The 23,110-nt window shown below is 37.7% G+C and overlaps 2 protein-coding genes and 1 long non-coding RNA gene across 4 annotated transcripts in view; 1 reads left to right on the top strand and 2 right to left on the bottom strand.

Annotated features, from left to right (window-relative positions):
• The window catches only part of sorcs3b (sortilin related VPS10 domain containing receptor 3b), a 189,883-nt gene extending 172,736 nt beyond the window's left edge, over positions 1-17,147 (top strand). For both annotated transcript variants that reach the window (XM_088086090.1, XM_042501844.2), the window contains 9 exons: positions 5,864-6,050; positions 6,327-6,460; positions 6,802-6,925; positions 7,244-7,356; positions 7,621-7,755; positions 8,680-8,779; positions 9,676-9,781; positions 9,890-10,050; positions 14,110-17,147. In XM_088086090.1, coding sequence (XP_087942216.1) covers positions 5,864-6,050; positions 6,327-6,460; positions 6,802-6,925; positions 7,244-7,356; positions 7,621-7,755; positions 8,680-8,779; positions 9,676-9,781; positions 9,890-10,050; positions 14,110-14,174 — 1,125 coding nt within the window. In that variant the 3' untranslated portion in view covers positions 14,175-17,147. The remainder of the gene's footprint in view (positions 1-5,863; positions 6,051-6,326; positions 6,461-6,801; positions 6,926-7,243; positions 7,357-7,620; positions 7,756-8,679; positions 8,780-9,675; positions 9,782-9,889; positions 10,051-14,109) is intronic.
• On the bottom strand, positions 7,370-15,133 carry LOC148187677 (uncharacterized). The gene is made up of 3 exons (XR_015778353.1): positions 14,995-15,133; positions 8,164-8,312; positions 7,370-7,699 (listed from the first exon to the last, which is right to left on the bottom strand). It is a non-coding gene; the product is annotated as an uncharacterized LOC148187677 (long non-coding RNA).
• A 427-nt stretch (positions 17,148-17,574) lies between the features above and the next one.
• The window catches only part of LOC121954446 (VPS10 domain-containing receptor SorCS1-like), a 60,144-nt gene continuing 54,608 nt past the window's right edge, over positions 17,575-23,110 (bottom strand). Inside the window, exon 27 of the mRNA XM_042501942.2 lies at positions 17,575-21,835. Coding sequence (XP_042357876.2) covers positions 21,777-21,835 — 59 coding nt within the window. The 3' untranslated portion in view covers positions 17,575-21,776. The remainder of the gene's footprint in view (positions 21,836-23,110) is intronic.

Below are 23,110 nucleotides of genomic sequence, written 5' to 3'. Positions count from 1 at the left end.
CCTTTTCGGTCATTTTTTTCACATACCAAATTACGTTATTTTTGGCTTTTTTTGCAACTTTCTTTGCTATGGCGTGTCTCTACGGGCTATTTGATGTGGTTTAATGTGGTTTTCAGCTGTTTTTGGGACATGTCTTATTTTGACATTTTTGCCTTACTATAGCCTTGCCTTTTTTGGTCATTTTTTTTCAACATGCCAAATTATGTTATTTTTGGCTTTTTTGCAACTTTCTTTGCTATGGCGTGTCTCTACAGGTTATTTTATGTGGTTTAATGTGGTTTTCAGCAGTTTTTGGGACATGTGTTATTTTGACATTTTTGCCATACTATAGCCTTGCCTTTTCGGTCATTTTTTTTACATGCTAAATTATGTTATTTTTTGGCTTTTTTTGCAACTTTCTTTGCCCTGGCGTGTCTCTACGGGTTATTTGGTGTGGTTTAATGTGGTTTTCAGCATTTTTTGGGACGTGTCATATTTTGACATATTTGCCATACTATAGCCTTGCCGTTTTCGGTCATTTTTTCAACATGCCAAATAATGTCTTTTTTGCCTTTTTTTGCAACTTTCTTTGCTATGGCGTGTCTCTACATGCTATTTGATACAGTTTAATGTGGTTTTCAGCATTTTTGTGGGACATGTCTTAATTTGAAATTTTTGCCATACTATAGCCTTGCCTTTTCGGTCATTTTTTTCCACATGCCAAATTATGTTATTTTTGGCTTTTTTTTGGAACTTTCTTTGCTGTGGCGTGTCTCTACAGGCTATTTTATGTGGTTTAATGTGGTTTTCAGCAGTTTTTGGGACATGTCATATTTTGACATATTCGCCATACTATAGCCTTGCCTTTTTTGGTCATTTTTTTTCAACATGCCAAATTATGTTATTTTTGGCTTTTTTGCAACTTTCTTTGCTATGGCGTGTCTCTACAGGTTATTTTATGTGGTTTAATGTGGTTTTCAGCAGTTTTTGGGACATGTCTTATTTTGACATTTTTGCCATACTATAGCCTTGCCTTTTCGGTCATTTTTTTTACATGCTAAATTATGTTATTTTTTGGCTTTTTTTGCAACTTTCTTTGCCCTGGCGTGTCTCTACAGGTTATTTGGTGTGGTTTAATGTGGTTTTCAGCATTTTTTGGGACGTGTCATATTTTGACATATTTGCCATACTATAGCCTTGCCGTTTTCGGTCATTTTTTCAACATGCCAAATAATGTCTTTTTTGCCTTTTTTTGCAACTTTCTTTGCTATGGCGTGTCTCTACAGGCCATTTGGTGTGGTTTAATGTGGGTTTCAGCAGTTTTTGGGACATGTCCTATTTTGACATTTTTGCCATACTATAGCCTTGCCTTTTTGGTCATTTTTTTCACATACCAAATTACGTTATTTTTGGCTTTTTTTGCAACTTTCTTTGTTATGGCGTGTCTCTACAGGTTATTTGGTGTGGTTTAATGTGGTTTTCAGCACTTTTTGGGACATGTCTTATTTTGACATTTTTGCCATACTATAGCCTTGCCGTTTTCGGTCATTTTTTCAACATGCCAAATAATGTCTTTTTTGGCTTTTTTTGCAACTTTCTTTGCTATGCTGTGTCTCTACAGGCTATTTGATACAGTTTAATGTGGTTTTCAGCATTTTTTGGGACTTGTCTTAATTTGAAATTTTTGCCATACTATAGCCTTGCCTTATCGGTCATTTTTTTCACATACCAAATTATGTCTTTTTTGGCTTTTATTTGGAACTTTCTTTGCTACAGCGTGTCTCCACAGGCTATTTTATGTGGTTTAATGGTGTTTTCAGCAGTTTTTGGGACATGTCTTATTTTGACATTTTTGCCATACTATAGCCTTGCCTTTTTGGTCATTTTTTTCACATACCAAATTATGTCTTTTTTGGCTTTTTTTGCAATTGTCTTTGCTACAGCGTGTCTCCACAGGTCAGTTTGTGTGGTTTAATGTGGTTTTCAGCATTTTTTGGGACATGTCTTAATTTGAAATTTTTGCCATACTATAGCCTTGCCTTTTTTGGTCATTTCTTTCAACATGCCAAATTATGTCTTTTTTGGCTATTTTTGCAACTTTCTTTGCTATGGCGTGTCTCTACAGGCTATTTTATGTGGTTTAATGTGGTTTTCAGCAGTATTTGGGACATGTCTTATTTTGACATTTTTGCCATACTATAGCCTTGCCTTTTCGGTCATTTTTTTAAAAGCCAATTTATGTTATTTTTTAGCTTTTTTTTCAACTTTCTTTGCTGTGGCGTGTCTCTACAGTTTATTTGTTGTGGTTTAATGTGGTTTTCAGCAGGTTTTTGGACATGTCTTAATTTGTAATTTTTGCCATACTATAGCCTTGCCTTTTTTGGTCATTTTTTTCAACATGCCAAATTATGTCTTTTTTGGCTATTTTGCAACTTTTTTTGCTATGGCGTGTCTCTACAGGCTATTTGGTGTGGTTTAATTAGGTTTTCAGCTGTTTTTGGCACATGTCTTAATTTGAAATTTTTGCCATACTATAGCCTTGCCTTTTCGGTCATTTTTTTCACATACCAAATGATGTCTTTTTTGGCTTTTCTTGAAATTGTCTTCGCTATGGCGTGTCTCCACAGGTCAGTTTGTGTGGTTTAATGTGGTTTTCAGCAGTTTTTGGCACATGTCCTATTTTGACATTTTTGCCATACTATAGCCTTGCCTTTTCGGTCATTTCTTTCACATACCAAATTATGTCTTTTGTGGCTTTTATTTGGAACTTTCTTTGCTATGCCATGTCTCTAAAGGCTATTTTATGTGGTTTAATGTGGTTTTCAGCATTTTTTGGGACATGTCTTAATTTGAAATTTTTGCCATACTATAGCCTTGCCTTTTCGGTCATTCTTTCAACATGCCAAATTATGTCCCTTTTTTGGCTTTTTTTTGCAACTTTCTTTGCTATGGTGTTTCTCTACATGTTATTTGGTGTGGTTTAATGTGGTTTTCAGCAGTTTTTGGGACATGTCCTATTTTGACATTTTTGCCATACTATAGCCTTGCCTTTTCGATCATTTTTTTCACATGCCAAATTAAGTCTTTTTTGGCTTTTTTTGCAATAGTCTTTCCTATGGCGTGTCTCCACAGGTCAGTTTGTGTGGTTTAATGTGGTTTTCAGCAGTTTTTGGGACATCTGTTATTTTGACATTTTTGCCATACTATAGCCTTGCCGTTTTCGGTCATTTTTTCAACATGCCAAATAATGTCTTTTTTGCCTTTTTTTGCAACTTTCTTTGCTATGGCGTGTCTCTACAGGCTATTTGATACAGTTTAATGTGGTTTTCAGCATTTTTGTGGGACATGTCTTAATTTGAAATTTTTGCCATACTATAGCCTTGCCTTTTCGGTCATTTTTTTAAAAGCCAAATTATGTTATTTTTTAGCTTTTTTTGCAACTTTCTTTGCCATGGCGTGTCTCTACAGGCCATTTGGTGTGGTTTAATGTGGGTTTCAGCAGTTTTTGGGACATGTCCTATTTTGACATTTTTGCCATACTATAGCCTTGCCTTTTTGGTCATTTTTTTCACATACCAAATTACGTTATTTTTGGCTTTTTTTGCAACTTTCTTTGTTATGGCGTGTATCTACGGGTTTTTTGGTGTGGTTTAATGTGGTTTTCAGCACTTTTTGGGACATGTCTTATTTTGACATTTTTGCCATACTATAGCCTTGCCGTTTTCGGTCATTTTTTCAACATGCCAAATAATGTCTTTTTTGGCTTTTTTTGCAACTTTCTTTGCTATGCTGTGTCTCTACAGTTTATTTGTTGTGGTTTAATGTGGTTTTCAGCAGGTTTTTGGACATGTCTTAATTTGTAATTTTTGCCATACTATAGCCTTGCCTTTTTTGGTCATTTTTTTCAACATGCCAAATTATGTCTTTTTTGGCTATTTTGCAACTTTTTTTGCTATGGCGTGTCTCTACAGGCTATTTGGTGTGGTTTAATTAGGTTTTCAGCTGTTTTTGGCACATGTCTTAATTTGAAATTTTTGCCATACTATAGCCTTGCCTTTTCAGTCATTTTTTTCAGCATGGCAAATTATGTTATTTTTTGGCTTTTTTGCAACTTTCATTTCAACTTTCTTTGCTATGGTGTGTCTCTACAGGTTATTTGGTGTGGTTTAATGTGGTTTTCAGCTGTTTTTCGGACATGTCATATTTTGACATTTTTGCCATAGCCTTGCCTCTTTGGTCATTTTTCTGGACTTGGCCAAACTAAACTGAGACTTTCATGCTTTTGGATGACAAACTATACTCTGATGTTTTTACACTATTTTTGACCACATACTTTACCATGGCTTTTTTTTTTAACTTTTAATTTTTGGGGGATTTTCCATTAATTTAATAGGACAGATAGCATAAATGGGGGAGAGAGAGGGAATGACATGTTGTAAAGGGCCATGAGTGTAATCAAACCCACAGCTGCTGTCGCAAGGACATAGCCTTTGTACACAGGGCGCCTCTCCTTTTACGTTTTTATTTGCCATTTTGAAAAACACACTACACTTTGATTTCTGTTTTAGCTCTTTTGTATTACATTTGATACCATGATTTTAATGCCATTTTTGAGTATCGTGAGGCATACGAATGGAAGGCATAAACATACAAAGAGAATGCAGTGGGAAAGAGTTAATTCAGAAAAAAACATTTACAGTCGGGATGCACCTTATAACTGTACCAACACATTTTCATCACACAGAAAATAACATGCTATACTGTGACTTCTTTTAAAATAATGTTTCATGACATCCTACTGCATTTTTTTGAAAATTGTTGCTATACTATGACATATTTATGTCCTCGCTTTACTGTATGTACCAAATTTCCTGGCAGTACAACCAGTGTATTTTCAAGATACAATCAAAACAAAATATGCCCTATCTCTTACAGGTACAAGAGGTACAGTCAACAGTCATGATATGACCAAATTAATTGAGAAACACCCTCTGGGAAATATGAACATCTGCACCAAATTTTAAGCCTGTATTGTTGTTAAGAGATTTCAATCCAGAGTCACGCCTCTAACATGACTATTTTGCACGCTTGCCTCTAGTGTAGTCATGCAGAAACTTGCTTTTATTTGCCCAATTTTTGAGATATCTCTGGTTTCCTGCCTCCAGCTCAAAACTATGGGGGTGAATTCAATTTTGTTTGAGATGAATTTTGAAAATGAGATGAGTATCACTCATGGATTATCCTCAAATCTCACTGTAAATAGATTTGTTTGGAAGTACTTTCTTCTAAATAAAAATTCTCTGTAGAAACTGTTGACAGAGTGTTCAGTGGATTATCCAGAGCAATAGGGATGCTGTCTCCGGAAAGACAAGCTGTTGTTGATTCTTTGAATGTACGTTTTAGTATTTTGAGCACCACGAATAAAAGTAGATCAACCTTTTATATTAATGTGGCACAAAAACCAATATCTCAAAGTGTGGGTAAATAAAATAAAATCTGTCCGCATGTCAAAATACCTCAAAACGATAGACAGTGATAGCTGTTGCATTTTGTTATTTAGGTGAAAAACACTTTCATAATGCGAATACATGTTTGTTTTGGATGATTTTATTAGTTGGCCAGATGGCACCAGATTGTAAACTAATCCCTCTAATTTTCATGACCTCTGGAACTCTATTTTTACTTTTCGTCTCCTTTTCTCGGTTGAATTTCTGTCTCCCTCCATTCATATTCACCTGCAATATGTTTGTGACATGGCTTACAGGACATCTGAGCCCAAGCACTTTAGTAGTGGCTTGTGCTTACCTCACTTGTATGCGGTCTAATTGAAGCATCCTGACCTAAGCCGCGGTGACAGATGCCATGTCTTACCGCTTGTCCACAGGGAGACTCACTGAGGACCAGCATCCAGCTAGACTTCGGGGACGGCATCAAGATCACATACTCTAACCTGAGCAGGACTGATGATGGCATCAACCACATCTACAGAGCAACTGGGATTTACCGAGTGACAGCTTCTGCTGAGAACAACCAGGGATCTGACAGCAGCACACTGTTTTTACACATCACCAGTATGTGAATAAGAAACAGCATTACTCATTCCCGCAGCAGCACATATAGCATGAATCTCTCCTCTTTCATGGAAAGTCACATTCCTACTCTGCTGAATTTCATTTCAGCCATGGCTGTATTAGTTTTATGCATTTTAGCCTTGGAAAATGCTAAAATACACACCTGGAGCTAACTGTACATCAGGTGTGATCGCAGTAATACCACATATATGATATGTTTATGTGTGTCTTATGCGTTCCTGCATTCACACATTATACATGTGTGTGCTGCCTCAGGTCCAGTGGAGCGTGTATACCTCACTGCTCCTATTGTAGCCATTGGGGGGAAGGAGGTTAATCTGACCGCGTTGGTTTGGCCAAGTCACACCAGAACACTGACCTTCTTCTGGTGGTTTGCCAACAGCTCTGAGGTGAGAAGCTTCTCTCACTCTCACTGTTGTTTCACACACACATTTTATACTTTTTACTGCAGTTTTTCTGAATTTTCTCTTGACGTCATTGTGTCTTTTAGAAAATGTAAATCTACAAAGCTTTCATCACAAATCATGTAAAATGTGACTGTCCTGTGCCCTTGTGGAGCATCCAGCTCTAATGGCTGGTCATATTTATTTATCACGTTGATTGTGCTCAGTACAGCAGCAGCTCATTATACAGTATGTCAAGGTCTGCATGTACGTAGTACTCTATATTCGGCTGGGAGGATGCAGGGTTTTTCTGTGAAATTCTCTGTGTTTTTCCTTTTGAAATCCAGCCCATTATAACCTTGGAGGGAAGCATCTCATACACATTTCACAGAGAAGGAAAAAACAAGGTCACGGTCCAGGTTGCTTCTGGGAGCACCATAATGCAGGATTCCAAAGTTATAACTGTTAAAGGTGAGTGGGGGAGACAGTCTTCAAAGCACTTTAATTGGTGCGATGCATGTTACATGAATATGCAATATGCTTTCTCGGGGAAAGTTTGATGCCTCTCGGTCCATGCTGCAAGCAGCGCCACGTTGATGTCAGCGTGGACTCATCTAATGAATAAAATGTCACGGTAGGCGAACACGAAATCTTAAGGAGCAATTAACTTCAAGGCGTATGTTGCCAAATGAGAAAAGACAAAACTGCACATCAGATTAATCAAAAACGAAACCAGAAGTAACATTCATATTCTAACAGACATCACTTTGCCTTTTTCTTTTTACACAGAGTTCTTCAGGTCGCTGCTGTTGTCGTTCTCACCAGCTCTTGATGAGCATAACCCTGACATCCCTGAGTGGAGGGAGGACATAGGGCGTGTGGTGCGGACAGCTTTGTCACAGGTACATTGAGTCCATATTGCTCTGAGGTCTTTCCTGGAGCAAGCAGGCACCAGTGGCTTTCAGAGTCATTACTATTTCATACCAGTGAGCAGCACTGATATTGTGGTCCTGCTGTCTTTTTTTTAGTTTGCCTACACTACTCTAGACACCAAACTGAAGCTGCTTACAAGATATTGTTGTTTTGACAATTTTAACACGATCGTGATAAGTTAAGAAGTACTTACAAACTTAAAACCTGCTTCTTGTGTCGTCTTTTCACTGCAGGTGTCTGGGGTTCCTGAAGATCAGCTGCTGGTCGCTTTGTATCCTGGACTTCCATCTACAGCAGAGCTCTTCATCCTGCCTGATGAGCACACATCAAGAGAGCACAAGAGAGGAAGTGAGGAGGCTTTAGAGACGGTAAGATAACTAGAATTATAACATTAATATGTGAACTTTCATCCAGAAGAGCTGTTTTTATTGTCTACTGATTTGACACATGCTATGTGACATGATTAGGTATGAAAAGGTTTATGATTATGTTGTTATGTAAATTAGCAAAAAAAAACAAAAGACGCTCAAAGGAATAGTCCCAACTGCTGTATCCGACTCAAAATGATGTCAGTCTTATCGGATTTGGCTATTCAATATCGGATTTGAATATTCAACAATTTGTTTTGTTTTCCATACAAAGTTTTAAAGTTTGTATGGGGCTTCATAGGACATTCAGAGTGACAGTGGCATTCATGGAAGATAATAAACAAGAGAACGGCACTAACGCCGGGTCATAAATGTGTAACAATAATTTTTGCCGAGCTGTACATTTACCGCTTTCAAGCAGAAGGTCTATCTTCTTTACTCCTCTGTGCCACTGTCTGAATGTCCGCAGCTCCAAAAAGTATCGTGAAAGTGCACCCACTCTTCAGCAAAATCTGGGGACCAAAATGTTCAGGAAGTACACTGCACAGCACACTGACCTGCAGAAAACAAACAAAAAATTAAACAAACAAATAACTGCTGGACTTGCTGGTCTCCTACTGATGATTCAAATCTCTGACTTTCAAGGGGCAGACTGTAGTCTTTATTCACATTTTTGCTGAGAATAATGTAATTCTAAAAATCGGAACCCTCAGGGTTCAATGGCCTCCCTGAATGTTGTTTGTGCTCAGAGTAAATTTGGACATTTTTTCACGCTTCATTTGCAAGAGTTTGCTTGTTAGGAAGAGTTGTTGGTTTTAAATTGCTAATTAATGATTTGATTAAGGCAGAGATTTTATTTTTCATTTATTCTACCATCAAATATTTATACTTTTTTTCTCTGTTTTTGTTAAAAATCTTAAACAGATATCAGATATTTTTGTCACTGCCCTGAACCAAGGCCTAATCCAGTTTGAGCTGAAAGCGGATATTCGCATTATTGTGTACATGACTCAGCAAACTTTGGGTAAGTTTGTTTGTAACCTTCATTTCTGCACACTTGGACCGATGAAATTGTTACTTGTAAAAATCTTCTGCAGTTACATTAAAAAACAAAGCGTTGAGTTAGATCTAATTTATGCCAGTTTAGTACAGTATGTCTACACATCCATGATGCATTTGTTCCGCTTGCAAAAGATAAGCCACGTGCCTTCCTTGAGATGATTTGACATTGAGTTCTCCCAAAACACTGGAAAAATAAGACAAAGGCAATAGTTTTCCCTGAGTGAGATTCATGTGATACTGTATATCACAGGATTTAAATATCTTTCACAGTGCACCAGATTTTACCTGAGGCAGTGAGACAGTACTTCTCTTTTGAAGTCAGCCAATCAATGACATGATTGACAAAGAAGGCATTTGGTATGCGCTGAGGAAATCGTTAGGGTCACCAGGTCATTAGCATATCGCAAAAACGTGTCGATCAAGCCTGCGTGGCTTTACCCTTTTCATCCACCAACGGATCTGTCTTCATTTGTGTCTGCATACAAAGGTCTGAGTTGCCTTTAAAATGATCCAGAAAGGTCATAGACTTCATAGGCGTCTCTGTGAAGGAGAGAAAGATGGGCGGCGAGGGGGGAAATACTTTGAATATTGCATCTCAGCATTTAAAAAGCCATGACTATGCATAAGCTACCTGCATGGCGGACCCTGGGGAGAGGCAGTAGACCTCCTAAAGGTTCCTTTTAATGCCCTGAAGGGATAACATGCAGAGAGCAGCTCTTCAAACTGTACCTGCAGTTGTTACATGACACGGGCTGATGAAAGTAATCTGGTTGAGATGAGACATGGCTTAGGGGGTAAAAAAAGAAAGCATTTGTCTTGGTCAAAATGTAACGCTCGTTTGATACGTTTGTCTTTCAGCACCACTTGTGGATTCAAACTCCATTCACAGTGGGTCGGCCATGCTGATGCTGCTAACCGTGGTGTTTGTTGGTTTAGTGGCATTCTTCATCTACAAGTTCAAGAGGTGTTCACTGAGAATTTTTTTTTTGACTGAATTCTCCTGTAAATCAGACATGATTTATCTTTTTACGTTGGTGAAATCCTCACAGAGCTGGTCTGCTATTCTCTTTAGGAAAATCCCTTGGATTCATGTTCAGACTGAGGACAGTCATGAGAAGGAGCCCGAGGTGATCAGTACAGTCGGACAGAACGAGAACATGTCCAAGGTCAAGCTCAGTGAGTTTCCCACTCCGAAAGAACTCATGGAAAAGGAGCTGGAGGCCAGGAGCAGAGGTATCTTAGCTATACACTTAACCACCATTTACAATGTTTGTGTGTTGTACAAAATATACCGTATTTTAAAGGGGACCTATTAGGCTTTTCCTTATTTGATGTGTCATATTACAATGTTCATATGACCAAAGTTTCAAATAATGATGTAGAAATATGTAATTATGTTTGTGAGCAAATACCTCAGGCTACATATTCTATGTTTCTGACATTTTTGACTTTGGATACAAGATTACATGATGTCTTGATGGATTTCTTTGTATGGTCATCCACTCCAGGCACAGTAGTGTTTACATTATATAACTACAATGCTGCATGTAGCTACATGCTAATGTCAGGGACACGATAAATCTTGGTTGGCGATGTTGTAAATTTCTTCACAATTTTGGATTGTATTCCTGCTCGAACATGTCTGGTTAGGTTTAGAGGCTTTTATTGGTGATTTTTTTAAGGGGAAAAAGTGCTACCATGTCATTCCCCAGCTGCAGTGACAGCGTCACACGTAGCTACATGCTAACACCAGGAACACATAAAATCTCTCTTGCCGATGTTGTTAATTTCTTTCTGGTTTGGATCATTTTCCTGTTGGAACATGTCTGGCTGTGAACATTTTCACATTCAGAGCAGACTGGGTTTTTTCAGGAGGGATCGGACACTTAAATGTTAAAATGTGTTTCAGACAGAGCGTAAATACACATGTTCTAACATAGACGGTATGATGAAAAAGAGTTTCTTGAACATTAAAGCATGTAAATATGTTCTGGTAGAAACCCAAAATACGGGTATAAACCTGAAAATTAGCATAATAGGTCCTCTTTAAGCAGTGGGGGAAGGAGTAGCCTATTACAATTACTTTACTTGATTAACGGAGCAGTATCACTATTTACTTGTGCATTCAAAATCAGAATTAGAAGTATGTAGGTATTATCAAGAAAATGTACTTAGTATAAACGTACTTGCTATGCAGTCATAATGAGTTTTGTTATTGTTATATTATTAGATATAGCTTACTGTTATATCTTTATTATTGACGCTGTAGCATGTAAACAGCATTTTCATGTTGTATCCATTTTAAGAAACGAGGAACCACAGCTACTAGATAAATGTAGTTGAGAAACAAATACAAAAATTCTCTGAGTTGTACTCAAGTACAGTACAAGTAATTTAGTTACTCAGAAAATGTACTTAGTTACTTAACAAAAATACACAGGTAGATGTATTTTAGGATGTAGATAAACACAGCATATGACAGCTGTATAATACAGAATATTAATAATGTCTGTGTGCTGCTCACTAATACAGGATTTAGGATGACGTTACATATTATTGCCCTAAAACACATCACTGAGCGCCTGTTTTGAATATATTATAACTGCGTTTTGGTTTTGACACAAAATACATGTTTTTTCAGTCTTATTTAAAAAGTACTTTTCTCTGTGCATTGAAATGCAGCACACATCTGAGGCGTTGGAACGTCTTCATCGATGCAACGTGTCATATTTTTGCAAATTGCACGCCACAAGCACAACTGCAGCCCAGTAACAAGATATCACGATGACAAGTTAACTTTGTGATTGCTATGGCTTGACATCTGCCGTGATGTCTTTTAGATGAGAACTATTTGGTCCCTGAAGACACTGTGGATTATTTGACAAAAGTAGCATTGCAGTGCTCCTGACAAAGACATGTGGGCTGCAGGCCGTTTTTCTGGTCGCTCAGCACTTTGGCTATTCTTCATTTCTCAGCTGTTTCTACCTTTCCAAGTCCTTGCTGATCCGAAACAAATCAACTCCTTCTTTGGTTGCTTTCGAAAGTGTTTATTTACAAAAGGGCAGAGCAGCGTGGGACCTTTTGATAAAGGGCTCGCTAGATTAAATTAATTTACAACCTGCTGTTTAAAGATTTCATTAATACTCTGAAACTTGGCTTGATTCTCATGCAGCCTCGTTTTGGCTGAGGATACAATTCTGTTGTAGTCAGCTGCAATCAATTTCCCAGTAATTATTTATCTATTTTTAATACTACCTTTATTGATTAATCTACGATATGTCTCACTATTACATACATTGTGAAACTTCAAAAATTAGATTGAATTCTATCGAAAATATACGTAGTAGAAACAGAATGTTTTATGAAGTACAACATTTTCCATTGCTTGAAAGGTAGGTCTTGCTCCAGCCAGTGAAAAACATGCTCCTAACAAGAGAAAAAACATTAACCAGTTTTAATTTAATTAATGTCTGGGTTCAGTGGTTTTATGTGTTCTCATCTTAGTCTGAATGGCTTTACAAGCTCTAAAAAGAAAAAGAATCTGTTAGTCACTGATAGTTTTCTCAGTGCAGTTAAGTCAAAATACTTAAAGACCGAAACAAAGGTTTGAATATTTAAAACAGGATTTGATTACAATGAAAACTTAATGATGTAATGATTTATGTTAATACAGATTGGTTCTCAATAATTAAAATGTCATCACGTGTTTCATAATTTGCAGTTCAGTTAAAGTAAGAAGTTATTAGGATGACGTGGGAGGTTGTCAGAACGGGCCGGCCGAGCATTTAGGTCAGTGTTGCCAAATATTAAAGACACAAAATGAATACTGTGAGAAAAAGTGTTGTTTTACATAACCAGAGTTCTCTGACAAATAAGTATCGGTCTCTTGCTGGATCACCCGCGATGCGCCTGTGCTCTGAGGGTGAAGTAAACTTATTATTACTTGAATGAAGGATTATGTTACGCAATTTTTTATCAAACCTCTAAAAATTATGCTTTAAGGGGACTTATTATGCTTTTCTTTATTTTCTGTCATATATAATGGTACAACGTCAGATGTTGATATTAAATGCGTCCAGAGTTTCAGCTAATTAGGTAAACTTATGTAAAAGTATGTCTAATAAGCAAAAACTCAGTTGTGGATGTTATCTTCGACTTTTGAGAAGGCTGGTTAATGTAATGGAGTATTTAGTGGCTAAACAACCAGCGTTGGTAGTGACCAAAAAACAGAGCTAAAAGAGTTTATATTGGACTCCCATACATGTGGTATATTCCTAGTTTGTGATATCTGCTTACAACGTGATTATATGTTATTGTTGTGTTCTCAACTTTTCTACACTGCCAAAAATTCAGTTGTCTTGAATTAAAATTCAGCGTCTGAGCTCCTTTAAATTTAAGAGCATTTTTAAGTTTGTGAGTAGGAGCAAAAGTAAGGAATTTTTACTTTTATCTTTCTCGTCCAAAATTAAATTATGGGCAATTTCATAGAAACAGCGCAGGGTCTCTTCCTTCAGCTCTGTGTAATACTGTGATTTCCATTAAGGCTTGTTAGGCATTTAAATCTTAACATTAACCATTAAGTTCTTAATTTTAATTTTTTTCTTAGCATTTACTTCACAAATTGATTTGGCCACAGACTACTACTAGATTTTAGTCTTAAAATGTGCTCCATGTAAAAGCAATTTAAATCTGATAAGTCATATTTTCTTTAGCAGATCTGAACTGACTGCAGGATCTTTACCTTGATGAATTCACCACCAGGTTATTAGTTATAAGGGTGAACATGAAATTGGCTTCACGCAGCTTTATCCAAATCACTGAATTTAAACTTCTGACACAGTTGAGAGATAAAAGTGCCACCTCTGAATAAGCCAGTGTCTGCACAATCTGAACGACCCCACTTGTCACAGCGATCCTATCTTATCAGCCCTCCATCACCAGCTCAGCCCTGCTCGGAGAGGCCATGTTCCTCTGAGACAACAGGGGGCTTTTCAACCAATATGCATGGGTGATGAATTTATAATTAAGTGTAAAAGCTTGCACAAGCCATCTGATCTTCAAGTAAAAGGATTAGAGAGAAAGCAAGGCTGAACTTTGATTTGTTTGGTTGATGTTAAAGACAATTATTCCTTCAACCCGTAAATCAATGTCATGTAGATAAAGCAGAAATATCACAGAAGTTACATCTGCAAAGAGTCTCTTTCATTATCATAACCTCAAAACAAGCAACATATGATGTGAAAGTGTATCAAAGCTGTATTAAGGCTTTTTTCATTATTTGTTTGTTTTCAGGAGGAATCGGAAGAAATATGGAGCGAATTGTTACAAGGGAGTTTCCAAACTGTACTAATGTCTGAGACTCTGTTACTGAGTAAGTACAGATTGTTGTGTTACAATTGTGCTGAAATAGTTTGCTTTGTTGCCATTGTTTTTTTATTTATTCATTTCACGCTGATAGCTGCTATCATTCAAAGTCATGTTTTTTAACCCACATGGATAGTATCTACTTTATAACACGTGATGAAGACAAATCCACTGAGCCAGACTCCAGGGCCTCTAGTTTGAGGGCGGTGAATTGCTGAAATTTGCTGATAACGTTACACAAAATGTCTTATTAGCATTCCCTTGCTTTAAAACAACGGCATAGATGAAATGCTAATTTGAGTATTTGATGAATATTCAGCTGCTGTTGCGTACTTTTGATGAATGCTTTGCTGCCTGTGGACTTATCACCGTTTTTCTTAATTAGTATCATGTCAGGACAGGAAAAACAGACTGTTGATATGATATACCTCAAGACACACCAAACTGACATGAGAGAACTAGTGGCAATGAAGGCCCATTGTTGCGCCACCTCACTTGGCATGTGACTTATCCAAAACAGCACATCACAAAGACTACAACAAACAACTAACACATACAATCTACACCTGTGTGAGAGAAAATAAGTCTTCAAACCAGCAGGCGACAGTCTTCATCTTTCTTTAAAAAACAAGAAACTGAAAGGCTAACAGGACAATTTATTAATAATGCTATTTAGCTAGTAAGCACACTAACGCCACAACTTGATGATAAGAGAATAATGCATATTTACCGTGCACTAGCAAACAATAACACAGTTTCAAGCCGTTTCTGCGTGAGAGCTTAATGCCTAAAAAAAAAAAAAAAAAATCTTACCTAATATAACAATGTTTGCTTTGATCCCAGATCCTCTTGACTTTAGCTGGTAACTTTCCTCATGTCTGTTTCTCTTCTTGTGCGCAGAACTGCCAATAATCAGAGTGATTTCATAACTGACAGGCAGGTATGGTTGACCTAGTTGGTAGAAAATAGTAGATAAAGTTAGTTAACATCCATGTACACAGCTGAAATAATAAAAAAAAGACAATAATTCCCTAGCACATTACTCACCTGAACAAAAGACAGACTGCAGACACTGAATACTACCTTGCTTCTGAGGTCGTGAACCGGACCAAACAACTTCATCAGGCTGAACTGGTTGTGTGCAGGCGGTCTGAAGGATGAGGTAATTTGTAATAACAATCACGTCTGCTTTGTATGGACTGCATCCAATGTGAGTTTCAATTTTCTGGCCACACCTGTTACCTGCAAATTCATCTGGCCTTTTTATATAGTACTTTTCCTTTATTCCCAATTTGTGCAGTATATTGATTTATCATTTCCTGCCCTCCATCTGAACTTCCTGCCTTGTAATAGTCACATGATTGCAAATCAGCTATTGCTTCTGTCTGTCTGAGACTTTTAGACCTGGTATTAGCATGTCTTTTTGGTGATCTGAACACTAGTGGACATCATTCATCTCCAGTTGACTATTTGAGCTTGGACTACATTACTGCCTAAGTCACTAATACGAGAAGGTCAAAGGGCCTCGGACACAGTTATATGGTCCACACTCTCGCACATGCTCGTTTGTCACATTAGCAGTTGTGTTGCAGAGATCGAGATGTTGCTGTCAACAGAATTCTTCATGTCTCCACACAAAACGATGGACGGTAACGCAACACTTTGTCTAACTTGTCATTAAATGGTCAAGTTTTAAAGCATAGCGCGCTGTCACCAAAACAACCCAAGTCTGCACTGATGGTGTAGTCCATGCGGGGACACATCAGGGTGCATTAAAGCATGTGGTTGTAGTCAGCCAATCACAATGCATCTTACTGGCCATTTTCACCTGTACGTAGTGCTGTCAATTTGTGATTGGATTTCCCAAACTCATGTTAATACCAGGCTTAAACAAGCTAAATGATCCGAACTGCGTCCATAACAGAGGTATGTCATTGAGAACAGCAGTCTGTTCCAAAATAACAAAAACTGACCAATCAGAATCAAGCATTCAACAAAACTGTGTCATAAAATAAAATAATACAGGTCTTCATATGACAAACTAATTTAATGTAATAAAAATGCTTCTCTCTAACACTAAAACTAAATCAGCAGGCTATAAAATTCATCAAGTGTAACCTTTTTATTTTGTTTTTATAAGTTTGTCTCATTTTATCCAGAACTGATAATACAACTCCAACAAATCAGTGAGTTGTCTGTTTGAGACAGAACACATCTTGCTCAGCCTCCATACCATAGATGTATAATTAACAGATCATTACATTAAATAAACCGCTTTAACTTTATGCTCTGAATAAACAGTAACATTTACCGCCCTATAACTAGAGGTCTTTGAGTTGTAAATATACACCAGTGAATATTACTATAGAAATGTCAAAATCTGACTGCTGTGAATGCTTAAAGAAAGAAATGTGTTGGATTTGCTCTGTAAGATAAAATGGTGCTTTAACGACTGTTTCTCAGCTGATGGTACGCAACAAAAATGTGATGTATGCACATGAAAGTCTGGCCTTAGGAGTGGAAACACTGTAAACTTGTACATAGAGGAAGATAGAATGTAAATCTATACAGTAGACTCATCCTACTATTGTTAAGTGAACCCACTGAACAGGCAGTAGTATCCATGACCTCAGTCTCATAAGGAGCTGTATGTCCACTTTGTTTTTTGTTTTTTTTTACAGTAGCATGCCCTAATCATGTGTGATTTAAAAAAAAAAAAAATACTACATTAGGGTGAGCGAGGACTGTATATATATCATGGTTGTTTTTAATATTTACACATTAAACAAATTATTAAACACCTTGTCTGATAGTCTAGTTGTGCAATTGCAAAAAGTTGTGCATGATCTATGATATTGTTCATTTTTGTCTATGATATATAAATCGTCTTGTTTTGGATCACGTTTCTTACTGTGAACAAATTGCCATTTTAAAATTGTTCAAAATAAATGTATTTTTATATGGAATTATGTTTTTCTATCATGCATACACCTGCGGTATGTGCTGCAATGGATTACATTATAGTTTACACCCTTTTGTAAAACTGGGTATCAGTAGGAAAAAACCTTTTAGGAATTGTCTAAAATAACCCAGTAACAAGTCAAATCTAAACTAGGGATGTCAGTGGTGAACAATGAACTGCTGAGGATGTTTTTGACTGGTTACACTTGTGGGTCATATGTTAAGTTTGCAACACTTCAGTTAACTACATTTAGCATCACCTAGGTCTGGTAAGAACTAGATAGCTACTAACGCCACTTATTTGGCGACTACGAGAGAAAGTAAGACTAGTAAGACCATACCGACCCAACATCATTGCTATGGAAACATAATGCTCATCTGCCAGTCTCCCCCCAGGTTGCCCGGTAAGTAAGCACCTCAATTTTGAGCCGTAAAGCCCCTTCAGCATTGTTGATTTACACCCAATCCCCATTCTCCCCATTGGCCCTGTGCCTAGTTTTGGAGAACCATCCACTGAGCAGTGGCCCTTCAAAATGGATCCACCAGGGATAGGGTTGGAAATCTTAACTTTGAAAATGGGATGCCACTTGTTACAACATCAGTAGCCAACAATGGCGCATATACGTAAATTAGCAGTTATCTAAAAGTAATGGATAACGGTAAAAACAGCTAGCTTAAAGTAACTGATAGACAGTTTAAATAACATTACATAGCTAACACTGTTAAATATGTGTGTATTTAGTCTGCTGCGGTTCACAAAGTATTCTGAGAGTTTTCCTCTGGCATTCATTTGAAGTCTGTACCAAAAAACACTCGGAGAGCCACTTGGAGTGCTAGGTGACCACAAGCCCTCAATCCACCAAAAGAAACAGGACACCCTACCCCACGAGGCCAAGGGGGAGAATCGGGATCGAACCTTACTCACCGGGGCGACCTTGAGGGAGACCAGCAGGGTGGGCATAATGCCATCAGGTGGTGCGCTGTACACTGTGCCCAAGGAACCAGGGGAGACCGAAGACTGAGCAATGGGCACGTTTCCACAGGTTAACACAGCTAGCCTGTCTGACAACAAGACCAACAGAGGAAGGTCAGGACATTTGTAACACAAAACAATAACTGAGATACCACCAAACGAAAGTATTGCTATAATATATGCAGCTCCGTTCACATTTTGGGTATTGAATGAAGACCTTAATTGGTGTCTGTATCACTTAACAGGTACTGGTGTAATTTTTTGGACGATACCCAGCCCTGCTTTTATGTTTACTTGTGAAAGGATGCAAGACAGACTTTTTGCCTGTCAGTAAATTAGAAATCTGTCTTGTCATGACATAAACCTGAAAACAAAGAGGATCATGAAGTGTTGCTTTAACAGCATTGCCCCTGTGTTATCTTAAAGTTGGATTTCTTGTAGCAGCCAGTGTATCAGCCTCAGCATTACTCTTTTAATGATCCCTCAGAGGCTCTGAAGTCGGCTTTAATGGGCAGAAGTGTGATAACACCCATGTGAAGATTCCCATCTGACACTTTGACTGAGCTTCATTTTACCTCTATCACGCCATCACTCAAGTTGCCAGTTACAGATGGTTTCTATTTAATGGGAACAATTACTGAGGCTGCAGTCGAATGATGAGAAACAGGCATTTTTGTAAAGAAGAACCACTGGCGTTATATTTCTCATTCGCCATCCTCACATCTCTGGAAAAAAAAGAAAAAAAACCTTTCACATTAAAATGGCAAAGAGGCGGAAAGGTTTGAGCACAGGACTGTGAGGCTGATTGGCTAAAATTGTTCTCCACACACAAAGCCACAGCAACAAGGCCCTTGTTTCTCTGTTTTGCATTTTGTTTGCCACCTGAACAGCTCCATATCGCACACCAATCTTCATCACTCCAACAGCCATCAACGCCCCGAGAGTCTTATTCTCGCTCCTGCTCTCAGTCTGAATTAACACCAAGGCTTTTCTCTAACTGCCCTGGGATGTTCAGCGGTGCACAATCAAATTGAACGGTGACAATCACTAATGGATGATTCGCTGCAGCCAGACACTGTAATGTAGCACTCAATGAAAGGCAACATGCTCATCAATTTCACACTGTGGCTAACACAATATTGCTGTGGGTTATTGTTGTGGGACATTTTTCATTCAAGGTGCTACCCAGTCTGGGAAAATCTTCCTTGATTGTGTGCGTGTGTGTCGATTTCCTGGAGAGGGGATAATTAATTTGCTGCACAGTGGGAGAGCCAAGGAACTAGCCCATTAGAATCACTCCAGGCTACTTGGTGCTTTTCATTGTCCTCCCGCTCGGCCCCATTGTATCATGCAAATGGATGCACAGAAACTTTGAGCGTGCTAAGCAACACTTGTTAGAGACAAAGCAGAAAAAAGCAACAAATTCAACAAAAGTGAGAGTGCCAGCCGATCAAAACTACCAATTTGGGTCATAATTTTCCCCTTCAAGAAGTCTGTTGATTGACTAAATCAAAGGTCAAACACTACTAAATGCTGCAGTCAAGTACATGGATTTTAACAGATCGAAGACAGCAGAAATATGCTGTTTATGCCTCTGGGAAATGAGTTTAACCACCAGCCACGCTGCATGAATGCTGTGTTTCTGCTTTATTCTGCAACCATGGTTACTTCTGCAAGATCAAATGAAGTACACAGTAACAACCCACTGAATAACCAAGTCACTTGTAATAAAAGAAGTATTTTTGCCTTTGAGAAACGGAAAAATTCACATTTCTAACATTTCATTTTTTTCCCCTTAATAAGACGTATTATAAATATCTTGGAGAAAAAAAACAAAAAACATCATGCAATTATGTTCACAATCGTATTTACAGTTTGATTATTGGGAATTGACAAAAACTTTTCATAAAGAAATAACAAGCACAAAATAAAACTCCTCAGATGTTTGGTGTGGAGAGACAGCGTTCACCTGACGACGAGTTTATTTATGCTTCAGGCTCAATCGCAGGATTGGAGGGAAGAAGTATGGAGAAGCCTCTAGTCAATTTGTCTTACTGACATATGATGCTGACAACACTTAAAAAGAAAAGTTTGATGAAGAAGAACTTCGGTACTTATCCCAAAGAGACAGCAGCTGACCAAAGCTCTGTGCGTAGGCTGAGCCTTGTTGACAGGAGATACGTCTTCTCTATCTCTGTGTCCCTCGCAGCGAAGGAGATGAACAAATCCGCAGCCTTTTGTCCGCTGTGTCCTTGGGGGCAAACTTAGAACAGACTGCAGGCGCCTCTGCGTTACTGTAAACTGAGGAGAAGCCATGTGGAGATGCTGGTTTTACTGTGGCAGATAAACAGTCCAGAATAAACAAAAAAGTCTTAAAATGAGAGCATGTTTCCACTCAAACCTGGTGTCGTTCCAGTGTTGTCGCACTTCCTGTAAGAACCTTCACAGTGAGATCAGTTCATAGAAAAAAACAAACAAAAAAAAAAAAACATGAGAAATGAGAAAGGAGCACAAGTCTAAAGTCACAACTGTAAGGTGGTAAATCTCAAACACAAATAGCTCATAAATCTTGAACTAAAAATTAAATAAAATACAGGCGTAGCACTTTTTTTTTCTTTACTGCACTACAGCAAGTGTTTGCTGCTATAACCGTAGCTTCTTTGTTAACACAGAAATTATTCAGAAAATTTACATTTAGTTCTCCTTATGGAAACTAGAATGTACACGAAATGCTCTGGGCAACAAATAAGTACGAAGCACAAGTTTAAAAGTCATTGCATTGTTTAACAGTCAAATTGACTGCTAAACAATCAAATATTAGATTGCAGCTGCAATAATAATCCATATGCATGATTTAGATTAGAGGATTTGTGTATAATCTGTTTTTAAATAACATTTATCATGTTAGCGTTCAGTTCAGTGTCACTAAAATGACTTATATGCGTCTCCTAAGTAAGAAGGATTGCTCAGTTTCTCATCTACTATATGCACCTATCTTGTATATCCACTTTAATCTTCTGTTCTTATTTTTCTTATGACATATATAACATTTTGAACGGCAAAGAGACAGGCTTGATGGAATACACTGATCTGGGACTAGGAGCCCTCCTTCATCTCCTGGATATTGCAAGCTTTCATTTGATGAGAATCTGGCGATAAGATTTACTGATTGTACAGAGCTTAATGAATCTGCTTCCCTCACTGTCTTACTCAGATAAGCTATTTCCACATAGTTAAACAAAGTAAACTTCACAAACACAAGCCCAAAGAACAGAAATAGGAGCATATTTTGAGATATTATTATACATCACTTCGGTCCCGCGGTTTTGATATTTTCTTATTTGAGCAGGCGCAGCTGTAACCAGCTGAGACAAATAACTTTTACCTCTTCCATTATGGATGTACATTATTTACATAAAAAGATCAATGTCCTTGCAAAAATACAAGTATTTTCAGTCAAAAAGTGTCCTCTTTTTCAAGAAGCGAGTATAAATCTGTACAGTCTCCTCAGAGGGATTAGGCAGCACAGTGTGAACTGGTCCATCCATGCATGGGTAGCAAAACACTCGAGACCATTCATTGTGACCGTGGTTTCGTCGCTCGCTGGAAGTAACTGCCAAAGAAGATGTATTGCTTTCGAGTTGGTCATAGACTCTCAACATTAAAACACATGGGGCGCTTCATCAGAGAGCTTGATGTCTGTGTGAGATGGCAGGTAGCCTGACAAGGGAGAAGAAAGGGAAGAGACAGAGGAGGATTTTTATGTAGCCATTTGCATACGGGTGTATTTTTGCAGGCAAACACATTTATCTTGGATGGGTCGATTGTTTAGCTATGGGTAGAGGTAAATCAACTGGAACCTCATGGATATTTCTTGATGAAAATGCTTTCACCACCCCGCTTCTTTCCTGATGCACTAATTATTTTATTGGGTCAAATAATTCACCTAGACATTCTCATCACTTTGGCTTGCACTTGATTGTGCTTCACTTACCTGTGAATATAATACATTTCAGTGACACTCAGGTTGGCAAATACATAAATATACTGCACATACTAATAACAACTGTATCTTGGCAACTCCTGTAAAATAATATAAGGGGAGTGAGAGTAGTGACAGCACTTAACACATAGTGAATATCAAATATCTCCTGTCAGTGAGGTTAAGCCTGTGAACAATGTTCCTCTTTATTTATATACTGTCACAGCTTTGATGAGAACTTTCTTTGCATTTCACAAAGTTTACATAAAAACACGTTTTCACTTAACTCTTGCGATATGTTACTATATTTATAACAACATTTTAGTTTTATACACTTTGGTTTTGAGATACTCTGATTTCTGCAACAACTTTAATATAAAGGAATGAAGTAAATGTTTTTGGTGCTCATAGCATTACAGAATTACATTTTAAAAATTCAACAAAGCAACAAGTCTTTTCACACACTGGTAAAGGTACGGTGACATTAGCATTCTGTTCGATCTAACTACTCCACACTCAGACCAAAAACAAGGACGTGCAGTGTGGTAATGAACAATTAAGAGCAGAGCATCACTGAACTGTAAGTGGTTTATGAGAGCGATGCTGCAGTTTGCAGTCTGGTAGAATAATACTGAACAAAACAAGCTGATGGCACATTGCTAGGTAGTTCATTTTGTTTCTCCGTCTTGCCAAGCATTTGGCCCATATCACTTGGGATTTTCAGACATCAAACAAAAAGAAAAACATTAGTTATAACATCATATGCACTTTATGTACTCTAAATGAACATGTTCATGAGTAACACGGCAAACAAGTTGTAAACCAAACAGCAGAGGAAAAAAAGTCATGCTATAAGCTGAAAGTTCATCCTGATTAAAGGCTTAAATGATTGTACGTGAATATTCAACTCAGTCTACTGTACTAATTAACAAGAATAATTACATTTCCAAACACAATGCATCACTGCAAATTCTCCAAGATGAATTCAAGACTGTACAAGCATCCTTATATTC

Source organism: Plectropomus leopardus, chromosome 13 (genome assembly GCF_026936395.1).
Source record: "Plectropomus leopardus strain MGB_pleo_1.0 chromosome 13, ASM2693639v1, whole genome shotgun sequence".
Lineage (NCBI taxonomy): Eukaryota > Metazoa > Chordata > Actinopteri > Perciformes > Serranidae > Plectropomus > Plectropomus leopardus.
The sequence above is the reverse complement of the archived record's forward strand: the minus strand, read 5'-3'. Positions and strand labels throughout refer to the sequence as shown.